Here is an 18,506-nt window from a genome sequence, read left to right on the forward strand (position 1 = left end):
GTGGAGATGGAAAATAGAAGGGCACCCAGAACTGATCCTTGAGGGACTCCCGCAGTTAGAGGGTGGGAGGCAGAGGAGAAGCCTGTGATAGAGACTAAGAAGGAGCAGCCAGATTTGGGAGAATGAGGATTCCAGGTGATGAATTTTGAGTAAATGAACAGGAAGGAGAAGAGTGGGGACAGACAAGTAAGTCTTGGAGGAATCAGTGGAGAGAGCAAGCTGATTTGTATTGCTAGAGTAGATGGCGTCGATTAATTCAATTCAATAGTATTTATTGAGCGCTTACTATGTGCAGAGCACTGTACTAAGCGCTTGGAATGAACAAGTCGGCAACAGATAGAGACAGTCCCTGCCATTTGACGGTCTTACAGTCTCATCCGGAGAGACAGACAAGAACAATGGCAATAAATAGAGCCAAGGGGAAAAACATCTCGTAAAAACAATGGCAACTAAATAGAATCAAGGCGATGTACAATTCATTAACAAAATAATAAAATGGATTAATAAAAATGGATAGTGTGAGGGTGAGGGACGGATCTTGAAGCACTTGAGAAAACGATCTGTCGCATTGAATATTTTTAGACATTTATAAAACGTACAACATTTAGTCGTGGCCTGGCTTCCTGCCGCATCCTCGGCGAGGATGATGCGCGGGGGCCGGGGGCTGTTAACATGGAAAAAACTAATCGAAATGCTTTCTCCGTTAAGTTTGCCGGCCTGATGGAAAGCCTCTGCTCCCGGGAAGATTTCCTCGGCAGCCTGTGCCGCTATCACCTCACCGACCCGTTCGGGGAGGAGCGAACGAGGATCAGCCCAGCGGGACGGCATCGGACGAGGGTGGCGGCGGGCCCGAGGGTCAGCTTGAGGTTCCTGGCTAGCTACCGGACTCTGCTCTCCCTGTTCCTCGTCGCCTTTGGGATGTCGCTGTTCTGCATCGGCCCTCTGGCCTGCACCTTTCTCCTGACCTTGGGGTACCTCCTTTATGCCGTCATAATGGCTTTCTTCACAGAGAGATGGAGAACTCATCAAGACTGAAGCGGTCCCACCTTCCGACCCGGCGCTTCAGAGACACACAGCACCCCAAATTCCACCACTATGCCCCCTTTGGAAAGAGTACTGCAACTGGGCCAGTACTAAATTTCCAAAGTATTTTATTTTTTTCCACGAGATATTTTATAAGTAAGGGCTTGGGGGGCGGCTGCAGAGGCTACCATGAAAACTGACCAGATACCATCAGTGTTATTTAAGTGATTATTTTTTTTCAACACGAGTGGAATCCTAGGAATCGAGTGGAGCCCATGAGAGGAGAAATCCAGACCCACTAAGGCCTTTAATACAAAGAGGTTGTCCAGACAAGCAAGACCGGACAGGAGAAGTCAGAGCAGGCTCAAGCGAGCTAAGCTTGAATGAGTCCTTGATGGGGGAAGAAAGATCGGCAGTTTTATTTCTGCCATGGAGGCGCGTGATAACGGAGTCCCAGAGCAGTGCCAAAGTTGAAAGTTGGGCTGAGTTGAAGAAGCAGCAACAGGAAAGACCAGGCCAAGAACAACATTTACCAAGAACAAACTGGAGTCTGGCAAAGGGGATGGCCGCATTTTGGACTCAAAGAGCGACCGGGCTGCTGACCTTCCTCCTCAGTCCACCCGCCAGCTTCTCCCTGTTTGACTCCGGTGGGGAGAAGTGTCCCCTTCTCCCCGTCTTCTCCTTCACTCCCGGTTCCCTCAACTCGAACCCATCCCCAGCCAGGGAGCCCGAGTCCTGGTGGAGAAATGGGTCTCGGGTCCGACCCACCAAAGGCTGAACGAATGGCTCCTGGCTGGGCGTTGGGCCGTGCCCTACTCCTCCTTCTAAGAACGAGCGATCGTTGGGTCCCACTGGCTCCAGGCACCAAAGTGAATCACTTGGAAAGCTAAACTGCCGTATTTGGAGAATTCCGTAACTCTCCTGCCGGATTAAGAATGCAGGTTTTCCCTGCCGTCTTTTCCTTTCCTACCTTCACTCTAGCAGTCGCTCCGCCCAGAAAGTCATTTTTCCAGTGCAAACCTACTAATTGATTTCTGTGCTGTTTTTGTGGGGAAGGAGTGGAGGAGGGAGTGTATTCCACCCCCCAAAAATCAATGATTACACAAGAGGGATGAATGGTAGGCTCTGCTTTTGTTGCTGAAATTCAGGAAAACACAACTAGCTTCTGATCCAGCCACCTAACTTTGTCAACAGAATCTCAAGGTTAAGATGCCCGTTTTGTATTTTTGTGGATAATACCACGTACTTGAATTATTTTTTAAAATATCAATCAAACAGATCTGACCGTGAATCAGCTGTCACCCAGACTTTTTTTTTTTGTTACAGGTTTTTCTAGAAACTGGTGTACATTAAAATGTTTGACTCTTGTAAAAGTACAGGCGTTCTGGGCTGTGACTTGATGGTGATGATGGCATTTGCTAGGCAGTTACTCTGTGCCAAGCACTGTTCTAAGAACAGGTAGAAGGTTGGCCCACGTGGGGCTCACAGTCTTAATCCCCATTTTCCGGATGAGGTAACCGAGGCACAGAGAGGTGAAGTGTGACTTGCCTAAGGGCACACAGCTGATAAGTGGCGGGACCGGGATGAGAATCCAGGACCTCTGACTCCCAAACTTGTGCCCTTTCCACTAAGCCATGCCGCTTAGTGCCTGGGAGAGTACAATACAGCAATAAAGAATCACATTCCCTGCCCACAAAGGTCTTACAGTCTAGACTAATTGATCTGTGCCTGCCGTGTCTGTCGACTGTCAATTGGTAGGTTGTTTTTTTTGAGCACAAGGTGACAACAGCAATAAAAAAAAATGGCACTTATTAAGCACTTACCCTATGCCAAGCACTGTTCCAAGCACTGGAGTAGATACAAGTTAGGTTGGACACAGTCCCTGTCCCAAGTGGGGCTCACAGTCTTAATTCTCATTTTTACAGATTAAGTAACTGAGGCACAGAGTTGTGACTTGCCCAAGGTCACGGCTAGTTAATGGTGGAGTCAGGATTAGAACCCAGATCCTCGGACTCTCAGGTCCAGGCTCTTTCCAGGAAGCCAAGATGCTTCTCAGGGCAGAGGCCGGTCTACCAACTGTATTCAATCAATGGTATCTGTTGAGCGTTTACTATGAGCAGAGCACTTTACTAAGCACTTGGGAGAGTACAATGAATTATTGGACAAGTTCCCTGTCCACAACAAGCTTAGCCAGTCAGTCATATTTATTGTACTATGTCCAAAGCACTGTACTAAACGCTTGGGAGAGTACAATATAACAACAGACACATTCTCTGCCCACAATGAGTTCACATTCTAGAGGGGGAGATGTTCATTCAGTTGTATTTACTGAACACTTACTGTATGCAGACTACTGTACTAAGTGCTTGGGAGAGTACAAAACAATAATAAATGAGAAGCAGCATAGCTCAGTGGAAAGAGCCCGGGCTTGGGAGTCAGAAGTCATGGGTTCCAATCCCAGCTCTGTCACTTGTCAGCTGTGTCTTGTGGGCAAGTCACTTAATTTCTCTGGGCCTCAGTTCCATCATCTGTAAAATGGGGATGAAGAGAAGCAGCGTGGCTCAGTGGAAAGAGCCTGGGCTTTGGAGTCAGAGGTCATGGGTTCGAATCCCAGCTCGGCCACGTGTCAGCTGTGTGACTTTGGGCAAGTCACTTAACTTCTCGGTGCCTCAGTTCCCTCATCTGTAAAATGGGGATTAAGACTGTGAACCCCACATGGGACAACCTGATTCCCCTGTGTCTACCCCAGCGCTTAGAACAGTGCTCGGCACATAGTAAGCGCTTAACAAATACCAACATTATTAAGCCTGGGAGCCCTGTGCTCTGCACAGACTGAGCACCACCGCAGCCAACATGGATGCGCCCTGAGAAGCAGAGTTGGGCCCGGCTGCCCCCCCGGCGGCCGCCGGCACTTGGACCGCTCCGGGTCATTCCACCTGCGGAGCGACGCGGGGGGGATTTCAACCTTTCGATCCCTGCGAAAGAAAGATTTCGACTCGAAGCTTGCCTCCAGCTAGGCCCCTCTCTTCCTCATATATTTTAAGAAAGAGTAGGTCGAAAACCCTGCACTTTTCCCCACAGGACCGCGCCCCCGTCGCCATCCTTTGCCCCTTCCCTCCCCGTGCCGAATGAGCTCCTCCTCGCTCGCCTCCATCCCGGAAGTGACGTCCTGGCCGCCGTTCCCATGGGGACGCAGATGTGTTTCCATGGGGACGCCGACGCATCCCCGTTTCCATGGAAACGGGGCCGCCGAGGCCGCCCGCCGAGCCGGGCCCGCGGAACCAGAGACCGCGGGGATGGCGGACGGAGGTGAGCGCCGCCCGCTCCCTGAATAAGAGCGATTATGGTTTTTGTTAAGCCCTCACTCTGTGCCAGGCACTAGACTTAACGCTGGGGTGGAATACAAGCAAATAATAATAATAATGTTGGCATTTGTTAAGCGCTTACTACGTGCCAAGCACTGTCCTAAGCGCTGGGCTACGTAGATACAAGGTGATCAGTTTGTCCCACATGGGACTCACAGTCTTCATCCCCATTTTGCAGATGAGGGAACTAAGGCCCAGAGAAGTGAAGTGACTTGCCCAAAGTCACACAGCTGACAAGCGGCAGAGCCGGGATTTGAACCCATGACCTCTGACTCCCTACCCCGTGCCCTTTCCACTAAGCCACACTGCTTCTCTGGGATTGGACCCAGTCTTCTCTGCAAACGGTATTGGACCCAGTCCCTCTCCCACCTGGGGCTCACTGTCTCCATCCCCATTTTGCAGATGAGCGAACTGAGCCCCAGAGAAGTGAGGTGACTTGCCCAAGGTCACACAGCAGACAATGGCGAAGTCGGAATTAGAACCCATGACCTTCTGACACGCAGGCCCGGGCTGTATCCACTAGTCCCTCCCCCCTCCCCGACTGTAATCTCGTTATGGGCAGGGAATGTGACAGTTATATCTTTGTGATGTACTCTCCCAAGCGCTTAATACAGTACTCGGCACACAGAAAGCCCCATACCCTTCCCTTCTTCAGTCCATACTTCGCTCTGCTACGGCCATCATTCCTCCCCAACATCATTCATTCATTCAATAGTATTTATTGAGTGCTTACTATGTACAGAGCACTGTACTAAGCTCTTGGAATGTACAATTTGGCATATTACAGACATCTCCCCACTCCTCTACTAAAACTTGAATAATAATAATTATAGTATTCGTTAAGCGCTTACTATCTGCCAAGCACTGTTCTAAGCGCTGGAGTAGCTACAAGGTCATCAATTTGGACACAGTCCCTGTCCCACGTGGGGCTCACAGTCTTCACCCCCATTTTACAGATAAGGTAACCGAGGCACAGAGAGGTGAAGCGACTTGCCCAAAGTTACATAGCAGAGATGTGGGAGAGCGATTAGAACCCACATCCTCTGCCTTCCAGGCCCGTGCTCTTTCCACAAGACCATGCTGCTTCTGGTTTACTCTTTCCCCTATCCCTAATCTGCTTTATCTTCCCAACCCCGAACCCTCCCATTGTCTCCCTCCAAGAGGCCTTCCCTGACTAACTCCTCATTTCCTCTTCTCCCACTCCCTTCTGCATCATCCTGACTTGCTCCCTTTAGTCACGCCTCCTCCCCCAGCCCCACAGTGCTTATGTCCATATCCATCATTTATTTGTGTATATCAATGTCTGTCTCCCTCCCCTAGACTGTAATCTCATTATGGGCAGGGAATGTGTCAGTTACATCTTTGCGACGTACTCTCCCAAGCACTTAATACAGTGCTCAGCACACAGTAAATGCTCAGTAAATACCAGTGATAGGCACCCAGCACGGACCAGAGAGAACCAATCGCTGTCACCAGGACTCCTCCCCAGTCTCTTGTCCTAAAAGAACTTCCCTTTCTAGGCCCCGTCGCCCCATCCAGCCATCTCTTCATTCCCTTCCTGCCCAGAGTCTTTGAAGCAGGGGCTGGTGGGGGGCTGCCTGGTCCAGAGGAAATAGCCCATGCCTGGGAATCGGAAGACCTGGGTTCTCATCCCAGCAATGCCACTTGCCTGCAGGGTAACCCTGAGTGAGTCTCTTTGCTTCTCAGGCCCTCGGTTTCCTCATCAGGAAAATGGGGGATTAAGTGTTGATTCTCCCCCTTACTGCTGAGCCCTGTTTGGGCAGGGATCTTGCCCGACCTGCTTATCTTAGACTAACCCCAGGGTTTAGTATACTGTAGACAATCACAGAATGCCTTAGTTATTATTTTTATTATTCCAAGGGCAAACGTGCTTCCCCCATTTCCTCACCTCCAACTTCCTCTTTGAGCTCATCTGCCCTCATGGCTTCAACTACCACCCATCACCACATCTCCAGACTCTGCCCCTTCCTGCTGTGTGACCTTGGGCAAGTCACCTAACTTCTCTGAGCCTCAGTTACCTCATCTGTAAATTGGGGATTTAGAGTGTGAGCCCCATGTGAGACAGGGATGCGACCAACCTGATTAGCCTGGGTCATCTACACCAGCGCTTAGAACAGTGGTTGGCACATAGTAAGCGCTTAACAAGTATTATTACTAGGGTTTCTTTCAAGAGAAAGTTTGGGGGGCAGAAAAGATGAGGTTGAATGAGCTCAAGGTGAATAAACCAGAGGATTTCTGTCTAATTTCCTCTCCATTCTCCCTCGGGTGCCTCGGATCGTCAGATGTGAACAGTTCTGATCAAGGATCTTGGCGGGACTTAGCCGACAGCTCATCGCGAAAGCCACCCGATACCTCAGAGCCTCAGGACCAGACTACGTTTCTCTCTCCCCTCCAGTGTCCTCAATTCCAGATCCGAGAACCTCAAAAAAGGATCATGAATCTGGAGAAGAGCCTTCAGTTTCTGCAGCAGCAGCACTCTGAAACCCTGGTCAAACTCCACGAAGAAATTGAATATCTCAAAAGGGAAAACAAAGGTAAGGTGTCCTTCCCAGCGGCTGTCTCTGGCCTATTATGGGGGCTTCCCCCCGGACCAGAAATACCCCAGGGTTTTCAGGAAGGAAGCTCAGGCCGTCGCTTCTGAGGGTTGGGGTGTTTGGAGGATACCCCGCCCTTGACCCCATTTTAAGTTGATCGCCTTGTCTAAAGGGAGGACGGCTAACTAAAAGAGCAACAATTCACTTGGTTCTTCCAAGCGTTCTAATCCCAGCTTCACCACCTAACAATAATTGTCATAACTGTGGTATTTCTTAAACCTTACTGTGGGCCAGGAACTGTACTAAGCGCTGGGGTGGATACAAGCAAAGCGGGTTGGACACAGTCCCTGTCCCATGTGGGGCTCACTGTCTTGATCCCCATTTTACAGGTGAGGGAACTGAGGCTTGGAGAAGTGAAGTGACTTGCCCAGAGTCACCCAGCAGACAAGTGGTGAAGCCAGGATTAGAACCCACGGCCTTCTGACTCCCAAATCTGTGCTCTATACACAACTGATGTCTGCTGTGGGACGAAGGGCAAGTCACTTCACTTCTCTGTACCTCAGTTCCCTAATCTGTAAAACGGATTAAGAATGTGAACCCCAGATGGGACAGGGACTGTGCCCAACCTGATTGACTTGTATCTACCAGTGCTTAGAACATTGTGTGGCACATAGATCTTAACAAGTACCATAATTATTAATAATTATTAAGCTCGTTGTGGCAGGGAATGTGATGTTATATTGCTATATTGTGCTCTCCTAAGTGCCTAGTACGGTGCTCTGTACACAGCAAGCACTCAATAAATACAATTGAGTGACTGATAAAGTAATAATATTTTTGTTTGATTTCAGATCTTCATTACAGGCTCATAATGAATCAGAAGCTGCAGAAAAAGGGTAAGATGTGATTTTCTGTTGGCAGAGCAACTGGGTGGCTATTAGCCATCTGAATGATGCTCATTTTCACCCATCAATCAATCATATTTATTGAGCAATTACTGTGTACAGAGCACTATCCTGAGCACTTGGGAGGCACATTCCCTGACCACAACGAGCTTACAGTCTAGAGGGGGAGTTTTCACAGGAGATTCACTCCAGTCTGGAATTAAAGGCAGCCTTTTCACCCCATCCTCACCCTGCCTCGCCATAGAGTCAAGTGATATGTCTCTAGGGCACATCTACTCCAAGAGGCCTTCCCAAAATAAGCCCTAATATTCGTCATCTCCCACTCCCTTCCATGTCATCCTGACTCGCTCCCTTTGCTCTTCGCCCCCTCCCCGCCTCATAGCACTTATATATATGTCTGTCATTTTATTTATTTATATTGATGTCTCTTGTATTGATGCCTATCTATCCCTGCCCTCAGCTCTCTGTGGACTGGGATTGTCTGTCTTTATTGTACTCTCCCAAGTGCTTAGTACAGTGCTCTGCACACAGTAAGCGTTCAATAACTACGAGTGAATGAAGGATTGAATGAATGAATGCGCCTCTCTACCATCTTCCAATCTGTCAGTCAATCAGTGGTCGACTGTAAACTCCCTTCTAGACCATAAATTTATTGTGGGCATATCTGCCAATTCTGTTAGATTGTACTCCCCCAAGGGCTTAGTACAGTGCTCTGCACAGAGGAAGCGCTCAATAAATACCACTGAACGGGGTCCTGAGATGGGCAGAGTCCTTCCTGGGCAGCTATACCATCTAAGGCACTGTCCTGAACGCTTGGTGAAACGGTCAGAGGAAGGAAATAGCGTGGTGTTTTGGGGTTCCCGGGGGTGGACAGTGTGTACAGCGCTTCCACTCCTGGAAGTCCTGGGAGCCCCAGGAGCCCAGCTGGGCTATTACTCCTGATTTTCTCTCATCGGAGCATTTCTGGGTCCAGCATGCCTTCGGCCAGGGTCAACTGCAAGCCGAGTTCGGCGGGTGAGTGCCCGGATCGGGGGGTGGGGGGAGTTAATTCCTTTCCAGAGAGGGGACCCCAGTGAGGGACAAGAAGGGAGAAAATAAACTTTGTTCTGAGTAGACTAAAGGAGCTTGAGAGCAGTGTTGCCTAGTGGAAAGAGCCTTGGGTCTGGGAGTCACACGGTCATGGCTTCTATTCCTGGCTCCAACACTTGTCTGTGGTATGATCTAGGGCAAGTTACTTCACTTCTCTGGACCTTATCTGTAAAATGGGGATTGTGACTGTGAGCCCCACGTGGGACAGGGACTGTGTCCAACCCCCATTTTACCTGTTTCAACCTCAGCGCTTAGTATAGTTCCTGGTACATAGTAAGCTCTTAAATGCCATAATAATTATAACTATTATTATTAATAAACTCATGGAGGACAGGGAACCTGTCTACCAATGCTTTTATAGTATACTCTAAGTGCTTATTATAGTGCTCTGCACACACTGATTGACTGATAGTGTTTGGCACATAGGAAGCACTTAAATGCCATTATTACCACTGAAGGAATGTAGTGATGATTTTTTTGAGCATGGGTAGTAAAATATTTTCAGTTTGGTGCTACAGGGAGCAAAAGAACATCCTGTATTCTCCCCCACACCCATACCGGGGCTTGGGTGGAGGTGAGACTGGGTTGGCATCCTCTGCTCTCTCCCCCCCACTGCCACCCAGCTGATGGGGAAGTGGATCACACTGATCCACCAGTTGGGGAAGCGGAAGCCTCCCATCGGTCAGACCCGCGCCTGGCACCTTTCCTGGCTCCGTGATCCCTGGTAAGGCCGCCTAAGTGGCTCAGCAGAAGGTGAGCCGGTGGGCAACAGCTCTCCCGCCTGACAGCGGGAAGCAGTTAGGGCCCGGGCCTGGGAGTCGGAGGGCCTGGGTTCTCATCCCGGCTCTACCACCTGTCTGCTGAGTGGCCTTGGGCAAGCCTATTTTTCTTCTCTGGGACTCAGTTACTTCATTTGTAAAATGCGGATTAAGACTGTGAGCCCCATGTGGGACAGGGACTGTGTCCAACCTGATTATCTTCTATCTATCCTAGTGCTTAGAACAGTGCTTGGCACATAGCACTTAACAAGTACTATTTTTATTGTTATTATTATTAGTGGTAGTAGTAGTAGTATTCATTCATTCAATGGTATTTATTGAGCGCTTACTATGTGCAGAGCACTGTACTAAGCGGTCAGAGGTCATGAGTTCAAATCCCAGTTCTTCCACTTGTCAGCTGTGTAACTGTGGGCAAGTCACTTAACTTCTCTGTGCCTCAGTTCCCTCAGCTGTAAAATGGGGATGAAGACTGTGAGCCCCACGTGGGACAAGCTGATTTCCCTGTGTCTACCCCAGCGCTTAGAACAGTGCTCTGCACATAGTAAGCGCTTAACAAATACCAACATTATTATTATTATTATTATTAATTTGGCAACAGAATTGCATTGACTTCTCTGGGCCCTCAGCTCCCTCAACTGCTAAATGGGGATTAAATCCTACTTAGACTGTGAGCCACATGTGGGATAAGGGACGGTGCCCAACCTGATAAATATATACCTACCCCAGTGCTTAGAACAGTGCTTGATACATGGTAAGTGCTTAACAAATACCATAAAAAAAGGACAAAGGTTAACTTTCCTGTCAGTGCAGAATCTCCTGGGGGACCACCTACTGATGGGGACAGGTCCCTGCCCATCCAGGACAGCTGGTGGGGTGTCCAGGGGATGGGATTCCCAGCTCAGTGGCCCCTTTCCCTCTGCTTCATCTCATCACCTCACCTCTCTGTCTTTTTTAATGATGTTTGTTAAGCACTTACTATGTAGCAGACACTGTACTAAGCCCTGGGGTAGATGCAAACTAATCAGGTTGGACACAGTCTATGGAGTTCATAGTCTTTATCCTCATTTTGCAGGTGAGGTAACTGAGGCCCAGAGAATGAATGAATGAATCAGTCTATCAAGCAATCGTATTTATTGAGTTCTTACTATGTGCAGAGCAGAGAGGTGAGGTGATTTGCCCAAGATCACACATTATCCAACCTTAACTTCACTGATACTGTCCTCTCCCGACTGTCCTCCTATGTCTCTGGTTGCTTCTTCTCAAATCTCTTTTGTGGGCTCCCCTTCTGCCTCCCATCTCCTAACTGTGGGAGGACCTCAAGGCTCAGTTCCGGGTCCCCTTCTCTTCTCCATCTCCACCCACTCCCTTGGAGAATTTAGTCACTCATGGCTTCAACTCCCACCTGTATGCGGAGGATTCCCAAATCTCCTCTGCAATCTCGCCTTCCCTCCTGCCTTCGGGACATCTCTACTCGGATGTCCTGCCGATACCTCAAACTTAACATCTTCAAAACAGAACTTCTTATCTTCCCACCCAAACCCTGTCCTCCCCCTGACTTTCCCATCCCTGTAGTCAGCATCGCTATCCTCCCTGTCTCACAAGGCCTGGGTGTTATCCTTGACTCATCTCTCTCACTCAACCCACATATTCAATCTGTCACCAGATCCTGCCCGTTCAACCATTACCGCATCATTCAAATCCTCTCTTTCCATCCAAACTGCTACCACATTCAATCCAAGGGCTCATCTCCTCCCGTCTTGATTACTGCATCGGCCTCCTCTCTGACTTCTGTCGCCGGTCGATAAGACCTGAGTTTCGGAATCCCTTTTACCCCTGGGGGTGCGAGCCAGGGGCTAGGTAGAATGAACCGAGATACGTTTTAAAAATCGGAATCTTGATTTCTTTATTTGGTCCCACTCACACACAAGCCCAGTGAATATCATGAAGAGGAAAAAACAGACTGAACTCATCTTATGGAGTATTGTGCGTGAATATGGGTCGTGGCTATTCTCCCAGAGCTACTTAAAGTCTTCCAGCTCGGGTCTACATATGTACATATAACATCCGACAGGGCGTGCCATCTTCCCAGAGGTGCCAACACAGAGTGGGCATCCCACACTCTGGGTAGAGGAGAGTGTTAGACCAGTTGACAGAGGACTCGTCTAGCTAATAACAATAATAACTGTGATATTTGTTAAAGGTTTACTATGCACCAGGCACTGTACTAAGCGCTGGGGTGGGAAGAGAAGCAGCGTGGCTCAGTGGAAAGAGCCCAGGCTTGGGAGTCAGAGGTCAGGGGTTCGAATCCCAGCTGCACTAGTCTGCAGCTGCACCCAGAGATTACCAGCCACATCTGCAGAAGCAGTTTGGCCTAGTGGAGAGAGCAAAGGAGTCAGAGATCATGGGTTCTAATCCCAGCTCCACCACTAGTCTGCTCTGTGACCTTGGGCAAGTCACTTCACTTCTCTGTGCCTCAGTTACTTCATCAGTAAAAGTGGAATCGAGACCATGAGTCCCATGTGGGACGGGGACTGTGTCCAACCTGATTATCTTATATTCATTCATTCATTCAATCGCATTTACTGTATCTACCCCAGCACTTAATACAGTGCCTGGCACATAGGAAGCCCTTAAATATCTTAGGTATTATTATCATTATTATCTGCCAACCTTGGAGGAGATTTGAGGCCCTGCTTCGAGCTAACAATGAGTTGGCCAAGCCAAAAATAGGATTCAGGCCTTGGGCCTGTCACAAACTCCCAGCCTCCTGTCTCTCCCCACTCCAGTCCAGGTTTCACTCTGCTGCCCGGATCGTTTTTCTACAGAAACATTCAGGCCATATTTTCCCCGTCCTCAAGAAACTCCACCTCCACATCGGACAGAAACTCCTTACCGTCGGCTTTAAATCAGTCAATCACTTTGCTCCCTCCTACCTTACCTCGCTGCTCTCCTACCGCAACCCAGCCCACACACTTTGCTCCTCTAATGCCAACCATCTCACTGTACCTCGATCTCATCCATCTCATCACCGATCTCTCGCCCGTTTCCTGCCCCTGGCCTGGAATGCCCTCCCTCTTCATATCAGACAGTCACTCTCCCCGACCTTCAAAGCCTTTTTGAAGGCATGTCTCCTCCAAAAAGCCTTCCCTGACTAAGCCCTCTTTCTCTCTTCTCCTACTCCCTTCTGCATTGCCTTCGGTTTGGCACTGTTTATTCTCCCCGACCGCACTCCCCGCCACTAGCCCCACGCCACTTACGCACATACCCGTAATTTATTTATTTCTATTGTCTGTCTCCCTCTCTGGACTGTGAGTTTGCTGTGGGCAGGGAATGCGTCTACCATCTCTGTTATGTCGTCCTCTCCCAAGTGCTTAGACCAGGGTTCTGCAGATAGTAAACGCTCAATAAATACCATCAATTGATCGAGTGACTGAAGAACCTTCATCCTCGGGGAGAGTTTCCTCTAGTAAGAGAAGTGCAGCTCAGTTGCTCAGCCTTCTCTGCTGCAATAATGGTGATTATATTTGTTGAGCCCGAAGCCCTCCTTATACACCAAGCACTGTGCTAAGCATTAGGGTAGGTTTGGGGTCATCTAGTCGGACATAGAACCTGTCTCACCTAGAGCTCACAGTTGAGGAGGGAGGTATTCTATCTCCATTCTGGGTAGGAGAAAACTGGGGCTCAGAGAGGTTGACTAACTTGCCCAGGTGTCACAGCAAGTAAGCAGAGGAGCTGGGGGTTTTTTATGGAATTTGTTAAATTCTTACTATATGCGAGGCACTGTACTAAGGATTGGGTTAGGTACAAACTAATCAGATTGGGCTCAGTCCCTGTCCCACACTGGACTCACAGTCTTAATCCCCATTTTGCAGAAGAGGGAACTGAGGCCCAGAGAAGTGAAGTGACTCAACCAAGGTCCTGCAGCAGACAAGTGACGGAGCTGGGATTAGGACCCAGGTCCTCCAACTCCCAGCCCTTGGTTCTTCCCACTAGGCCTCATGGAATTTGGGGGGCAGAAGGGGGAGGAGGAGGAGGAGAAGGAGGATTGATCAAATGAGCACCTAATGAGAGTAACACCCTTTTTTAAAAAATGGTACTGATTAAGTGCTTGCAGTGTGCCAGGCACCATGCTAAGCACTGGGATAGATACAAGCTAATCAAGTTGGACTCAATCCCTGTTCCACATGGGGCTCACGGTCTTAATCCCCATTTTATAGATGAGGCTCCTGAGGTCAGCAGAGATGAGAATCCAGTCCTCTATCTCCCAGACCTGGGCTCTTTCCACTGGGCCTCACTGCTTCTCCACCACTCCGAGTGTAACGCCCCGTGCTCAACTAGTAGATTTGTTTCTTCCCTTTCCTTCTGTTCCCTCTCGTTTGCTGGGGAGTGGTTTCTGCGAGGTCCAGTCCGGAGCCTCTTTCCTCTAGCATTCTATCTGAAAGAACACCGACTGTCCGGGCTCGCAGGTCCCACACTTCTGCCGAAAACCAAACAGGCCAACGGCCCCAAGAAGACAGACCCGAAGAGCAAAGACAGCGTGAAGCCGAATCCAGGGGTGGTGGCGGAGGAGGAGGAGGAGGAGGAGGAGGAGGAGGAAGAGGCTCAGGGTCCAAGACCGCTCCGGCACGTCAAGGCGGAAAAAGCGACGGAGGCCAGGCCGGTCCGGTAGGAGCCAGAGGGGCCCAGGTTCCGGGCCGAGGGCTCCTCGAGGCCGGACGGGACGGGGAACGCTAAATCCTCGGGACACCCCCGACTCGGGTGGTAGGGGAGGGCGGGGGTGGGGGGGGCTCTACATTCCTCAAAGCATTCTGCCGAAGCGCTCGCCCATTTTGACTCCAGGTGAGCTCATTCTCCCAGCACGCGGTTTGCCGATTCCAGAGAGGCACGTGTTATCGGATGAGCGTTCCCTGCTTCCAAAACGACATTGCCAGCCAAAAACACACATCCTCAGGGAACCCCTGCTGCCATTCATGCATACGCTCCCCAGCTGGGATGGGGATCAGTCTGGCTTTTTATTTCACCTAGTCAATGTATTGTTTCTTTCTCTCTCCTTCCCTCCTTACAAGCACCCCCTTCTGAAGGGGGAACGATGAGAAAAGTCGTAATTTTAATTTTTTTTATTGTGGTATTTTATTTGCTTACTATGTGTCAAGGGCTGGGGTAACAATAAGAAGAATGATAATAAGAATAATCATCATCTTAATAGCAGTTGTGACATTTGTTACCCACTTATTACTGGTCAAGCCCTATACTAAGCACTTAGTTTCAAGATCATGAGGTTGCCCACAGTCCTTGTTCCACATGGGGCTCACAGACTAAAGGGGAGTGAGAGCAGGTGTTTCACCCCTATTTTACAAGGGGGAAACTGAGGCCCAGAGAAGTTAGGTGGCTTATGCAAGGCCACACTGCAGGCTGGTGGCTGAGCTGGGTGGAGGATCTGGCTCCCCTGATTCTTTCCACTGAATCACTCATGTGATTACCAGAGGAGCAGCATGGCATAGTGGAAAGAGCACAAGCTTTGGAGTCAGAGGTCGTGGGTTCAAATCCCGGCTCCGCCGCTGGTCAGCTGTGTGACTTTGGGCAAGTCACTTCACTTCTCTGTGCCTCAGTGACCTCATCTGTAAAATGGGGATTAAGACTGTGAGCCCCACGTGGAACAACCTCATTACCTTGTATCTTCCCCAGCGTTTAGAACAGTGCTTGGCACATAGTAAGCGCTTAACAAATGCTGTCATCATCAGAGCCAGGTCTCAGATGGGAACTACGAGGGGACAGGCCTTAGAGGAGCAGGGGTGCCTGGTGGAAAGAGCCTGGGTTTGGGAGATGGGGGACCTGGGTTCTCCACCACTTTGCCTACCGTGTGACCTGAGGCAAGTCACTTAACTTCTCTGTGCCTCAGTTTCCTCATCTATAAAATGGGCATGAACCTATTATTATTATTATTTCTATTATTGTAATAATACAGTATTATTGTAATAAGAATACAATATTATTACAATACAATAATAATAGAATTCAATAATATTTATTGAGCACTTACTATGTGCAGAGCACTGTACTAAGCACTTGGGATGAACAAGTCGGCAACAGATAGAGACAGTCCCTGCCGTTTGACGGGCTTACAGTCTAATCGGGGGAGACGGACAGACAAGAACAATGGCACTAAACAGCGTCAAGGGGAAGAACATCTCGTAAAAACAATGGCAACTAAATAGAATCAAGGCGATGTACAATTCATTAACAAAATAAAATAATGATGATTGCTCTTTCAGGGAGGAAGAAATGAAAAGCCCGAATCTGACAATCTCGTCCATCCTGCTAAGTCAACCCAAATTCAAGCCTTCTGCAGGGGCTTCTCCCTCCCTGGGCCTCCCCTCCCACCTGCAGAGGCTGTCCACCATGCAGCAGTGCGAGGTGGCCATCCACCAGCTGTGGAACGCCAACCACCTGCAGGCCCAAGAGGTGGGTGTCTGGCTGCCCCCTCCCCTGGGCCGGAGCTCGGTTGGGGTCCTGAGACCAGAGGTCTGACCTTCTCTAGGGTTGATTTAACCTGAATTTAACGTTCCCCCTTATCCTCCAGCTGCAGCACTTGAAATCCCTCCTGGACGAGGTCTGTGGTGACAAGCGGATAGCCAACCCCCTTCTGTTATCCAGTCGTACCAAGTAAGTGGTTCCAGTCCCATCAAGTGGGGGATGCGAGGAGCCTCCCCCCGCAGCCCCCAGCCCCTCAGTCAGTCAGTCAATCTAAGGAAAGTGTTTTTCCTTTTTGAACATTAACTGATGTCGTGTTGGTGGGTGTTCTCTTCGTTCAGGGATCCAGAAGGTACCCAGTTTCCCAAAGTGCCGGTGAAGAACACCCATAAGAAGTGGTAAGTGACCTCATTCCCCACGGGAGAGGCCAGTGCCTACTGAGCAAATGGTAACTAGGCCAGGCCTGAGACCAAGCCCAAGAAATAGGCTGAATTGGGGGGACAGCACATAATAGCCCCTCCCCTCCAAAGCACAGTCCTGCCTGAGTGCAGTGGGCTCGATGCAGCATGGTAAACGCAGTTGTGGAGATCTTCCCTGAAGTGCTTTGCTCCCACAGAGCTACTCATTCTCATGGTACTGGTCTCCCTGCTCCGTGAGGCCATCCCGTTTCCATGGCATCAGTCCCCCTGCTCTATGGAGCCGTACCTCTCTCCCTGCTCCATGGTACCAGACCCCCAGCTCCATGGAGCCACTCCATTTTCATGGTTCCACTAACCATCACCCCTGCCACGGAGAGGGCAGCCGGAAGTTCATTCATTCAATCACATTTATTGAGCTCTTGCTGTGTGCAAAGCACTGTACTAAACGCTTGGGAGAGTACACTATAGCAATGAACAGACATTTTCCCTGCCCACAACGAGCTTAGGGGCCATAGGAGTCAGACATCCTCATCCACCCGTCCTCTTCTTCTAGTCCCGGGGTTGTGGCGCTCCCCCAGACATGCCCCCAGGAACTACCAGAGCCTCAGTCCTGTTTTCCTTGCCACCTAGCCTGATCCTGACTCCGCTCCCCATGGCTGAGAGAGCAGTGTTGCCGGCCCTCAAGCAGACCCTGAGAAACGGATTTGCCGAAAGACAGAAGCGAACGCAAGCGATCCAAAGAAGTCGCCTCCACCGGACAGTGCTTTAACGTTGCTGCTTAGGGCCAGGCGCATTCCAAATTATTTTCCCTCAACCATCCTCCACCCTTCCCACCACCCCAACACATTAAATACCTTCAAGGTAGAGTCAGTTCATCCCTGTTGCTGAGGAAATCAATCAATCACTGGGATTAACGGAGCGCTTTCTGTGGGCAGAGCACAGTACCAACTTCCTGGGAGAGTCCAGTACAGCAGAGTTGGTAGACACTTTCCCTGCCCACAAGGAGCTTCGAGTCTAGAGGTGGGGACAGACACTAAATTACGGATATGGACATAAGTGCTTGTGGAGCTGATGGTGGGGTGACTATCAAGTGCTTAAAAGAATCGTGAGACTACTTGTAGGAGAGCAAAACTTCTCCCTGTTTTACCTTAAGGTTATTCCACCCCTACTGCATTATTGAGCTTAATAGGATTCTGCCCAGTGTCCCAAACCTGAAGGAGATTTTCCTTTAGCCCATCAGTATTTTGATTTTTTTGCTTCACTTCAAGCAATTCTGTCAGTCAACGGGAAGAGCTTTTGTCGGTCTTGTCCCTTCACAGATGAAAGCCAATTATAAAAGTAGTACATCCCGACCATCTGAAGAGATTGTGAAAATAAACATCACCCCTCGTCTCTAGTTTTATCTCGATTTAACCAACCAGCAGTACTGATTGCTTACTCTGTACAGAGCCCTGCACTATGTTCCAGGGAATCCAAGAGATCTGAGTCGACCCAAGTTTATTTTCTTCTTCTAAATCGATGAACAATAATAATAATAATAATGTTGGTATTTGTTAAGCGCTTACTATGTGCAGAGCACTATCTAAGTGCTGGGGTAGATACATGTGAGACTCACAGTTAATCCCCATTTTACACATGAGGTAACTGAGGCCCAGAGAAGTGAAGTGACTTGCCCACAGTCACACAGCTAAGTGGCAGAGCCGGGATTCAAACCCATGACCTCTGACTCCCCAGCCAGGGCTCTTTCCACTGAGCCATGAAGTGTCTGGGCTTGATTACATTAGGAGATCAGGGAGATAAATGTGTGCCTGGGGAGAGTAGAGGGGGAGAAAGGGGATTGATTGAGTGCTTTAAAGCCATTGGTAAGGAGTTTCTGTTAGATGCACAGGTGGGTGGGCAA

At 49.4% G+C, this 18,506-nt stretch overlaps 2 protein-coding genes across 6 annotated transcripts in view; both read left to right on the forward strand.

Moving 5' to 3' along the window:
* The window catches only part of SMPD4 (sphingomyelin phosphodiesterase 4), a 31,123-nt gene extending 28,724 nt beyond the window's left edge, over positions 1-2,399 (forward strand). For all 3 annotated transcript variants that reach the window (XM_029048999.2, XM_029049001.2, XM_029049002.2), the window contains one exon: positions 709-2,399. In XM_029048999.2, the coding sequence (XP_028904832.1) occupies positions 709-1,035 (327 nt within the window). In that variant the 3' untranslated portion in view covers positions 1,036-2,399. The remainder of the gene's footprint in view (positions 1-708) is intronic.
* A 1,843-nt stretch (positions 2,400-4,242) lies between these two features.
* Positions 4,243-17,481, forward strand: CCDC74B (coiled-coil domain containing 74B). 3 transcript variants are annotated; one of them, XM_029048718.2, is made up of 9 exons: positions 4,243-4,332; positions 6,805-6,943; positions 7,795-7,839; positions 8,803-8,862; positions 14,183-14,381; positions 15,989-16,178; positions 16,297-16,379; positions 16,529-16,585; positions 17,237-17,481. In XM_029048718.2, exons 1-9 carry the CDS (start codon positions 4,258-4,260, stop codon positions 17,373-17,375), a joined length of 987 nt encoding a protein of 328 aa, XP_028904551.1. In that variant the 5' UTR covers positions 4,243-4,257; the 3' UTR covers positions 17,376-17,481. The 3 variants fall into 3 exon arrangements, with proteins under 3 accessions (XP_028904551.1, XP_028904550.1, XP_028904552.1); XM_029048717.1 differs by having other exon boundaries at positions 4,272-4,332; positions 6,692-6,943; XM_029048719.1 differs by lacking the exon at positions 8,803-8,862 and having other exon boundaries at positions 4,272-4,332; positions 6,692-6,943.
* Positions 17,482-18,506: the final 1,025 nt, after the last annotated feature.

The sequence above is a fragment of the Ornithorhynchus anatinus genome, chromosome 21 (assembly GCF_004115215.2).
Source record: "Ornithorhynchus anatinus isolate Pmale09 chromosome 21, mOrnAna1.pri.v4, whole genome shotgun sequence".
NCBI classification, from domain to species: Eukaryota; Metazoa; Chordata; class Mammalia; order Monotremata; family Ornithorhynchidae; genus Ornithorhynchus; species Ornithorhynchus anatinus.

Coding starts and splice junctions, on each gene's coding strand:
- CCDC74B (XM_029048717.1), top strand. Junction 7,840..8,802: donor TCAGAAGCTGCAGAAAAAGG/GTAAGATGTGAT, acceptor TTTTCTCTCATC/GGAGCATTTCTGGGTCCAGC. Junction 14,382..15,988: donor ACGGAGGCCAGGCCGGTCCG/GTAGGAGCCAGA, acceptor TTGCTCTTTCAG/GGAGGAAGAAATGAAAAGCC.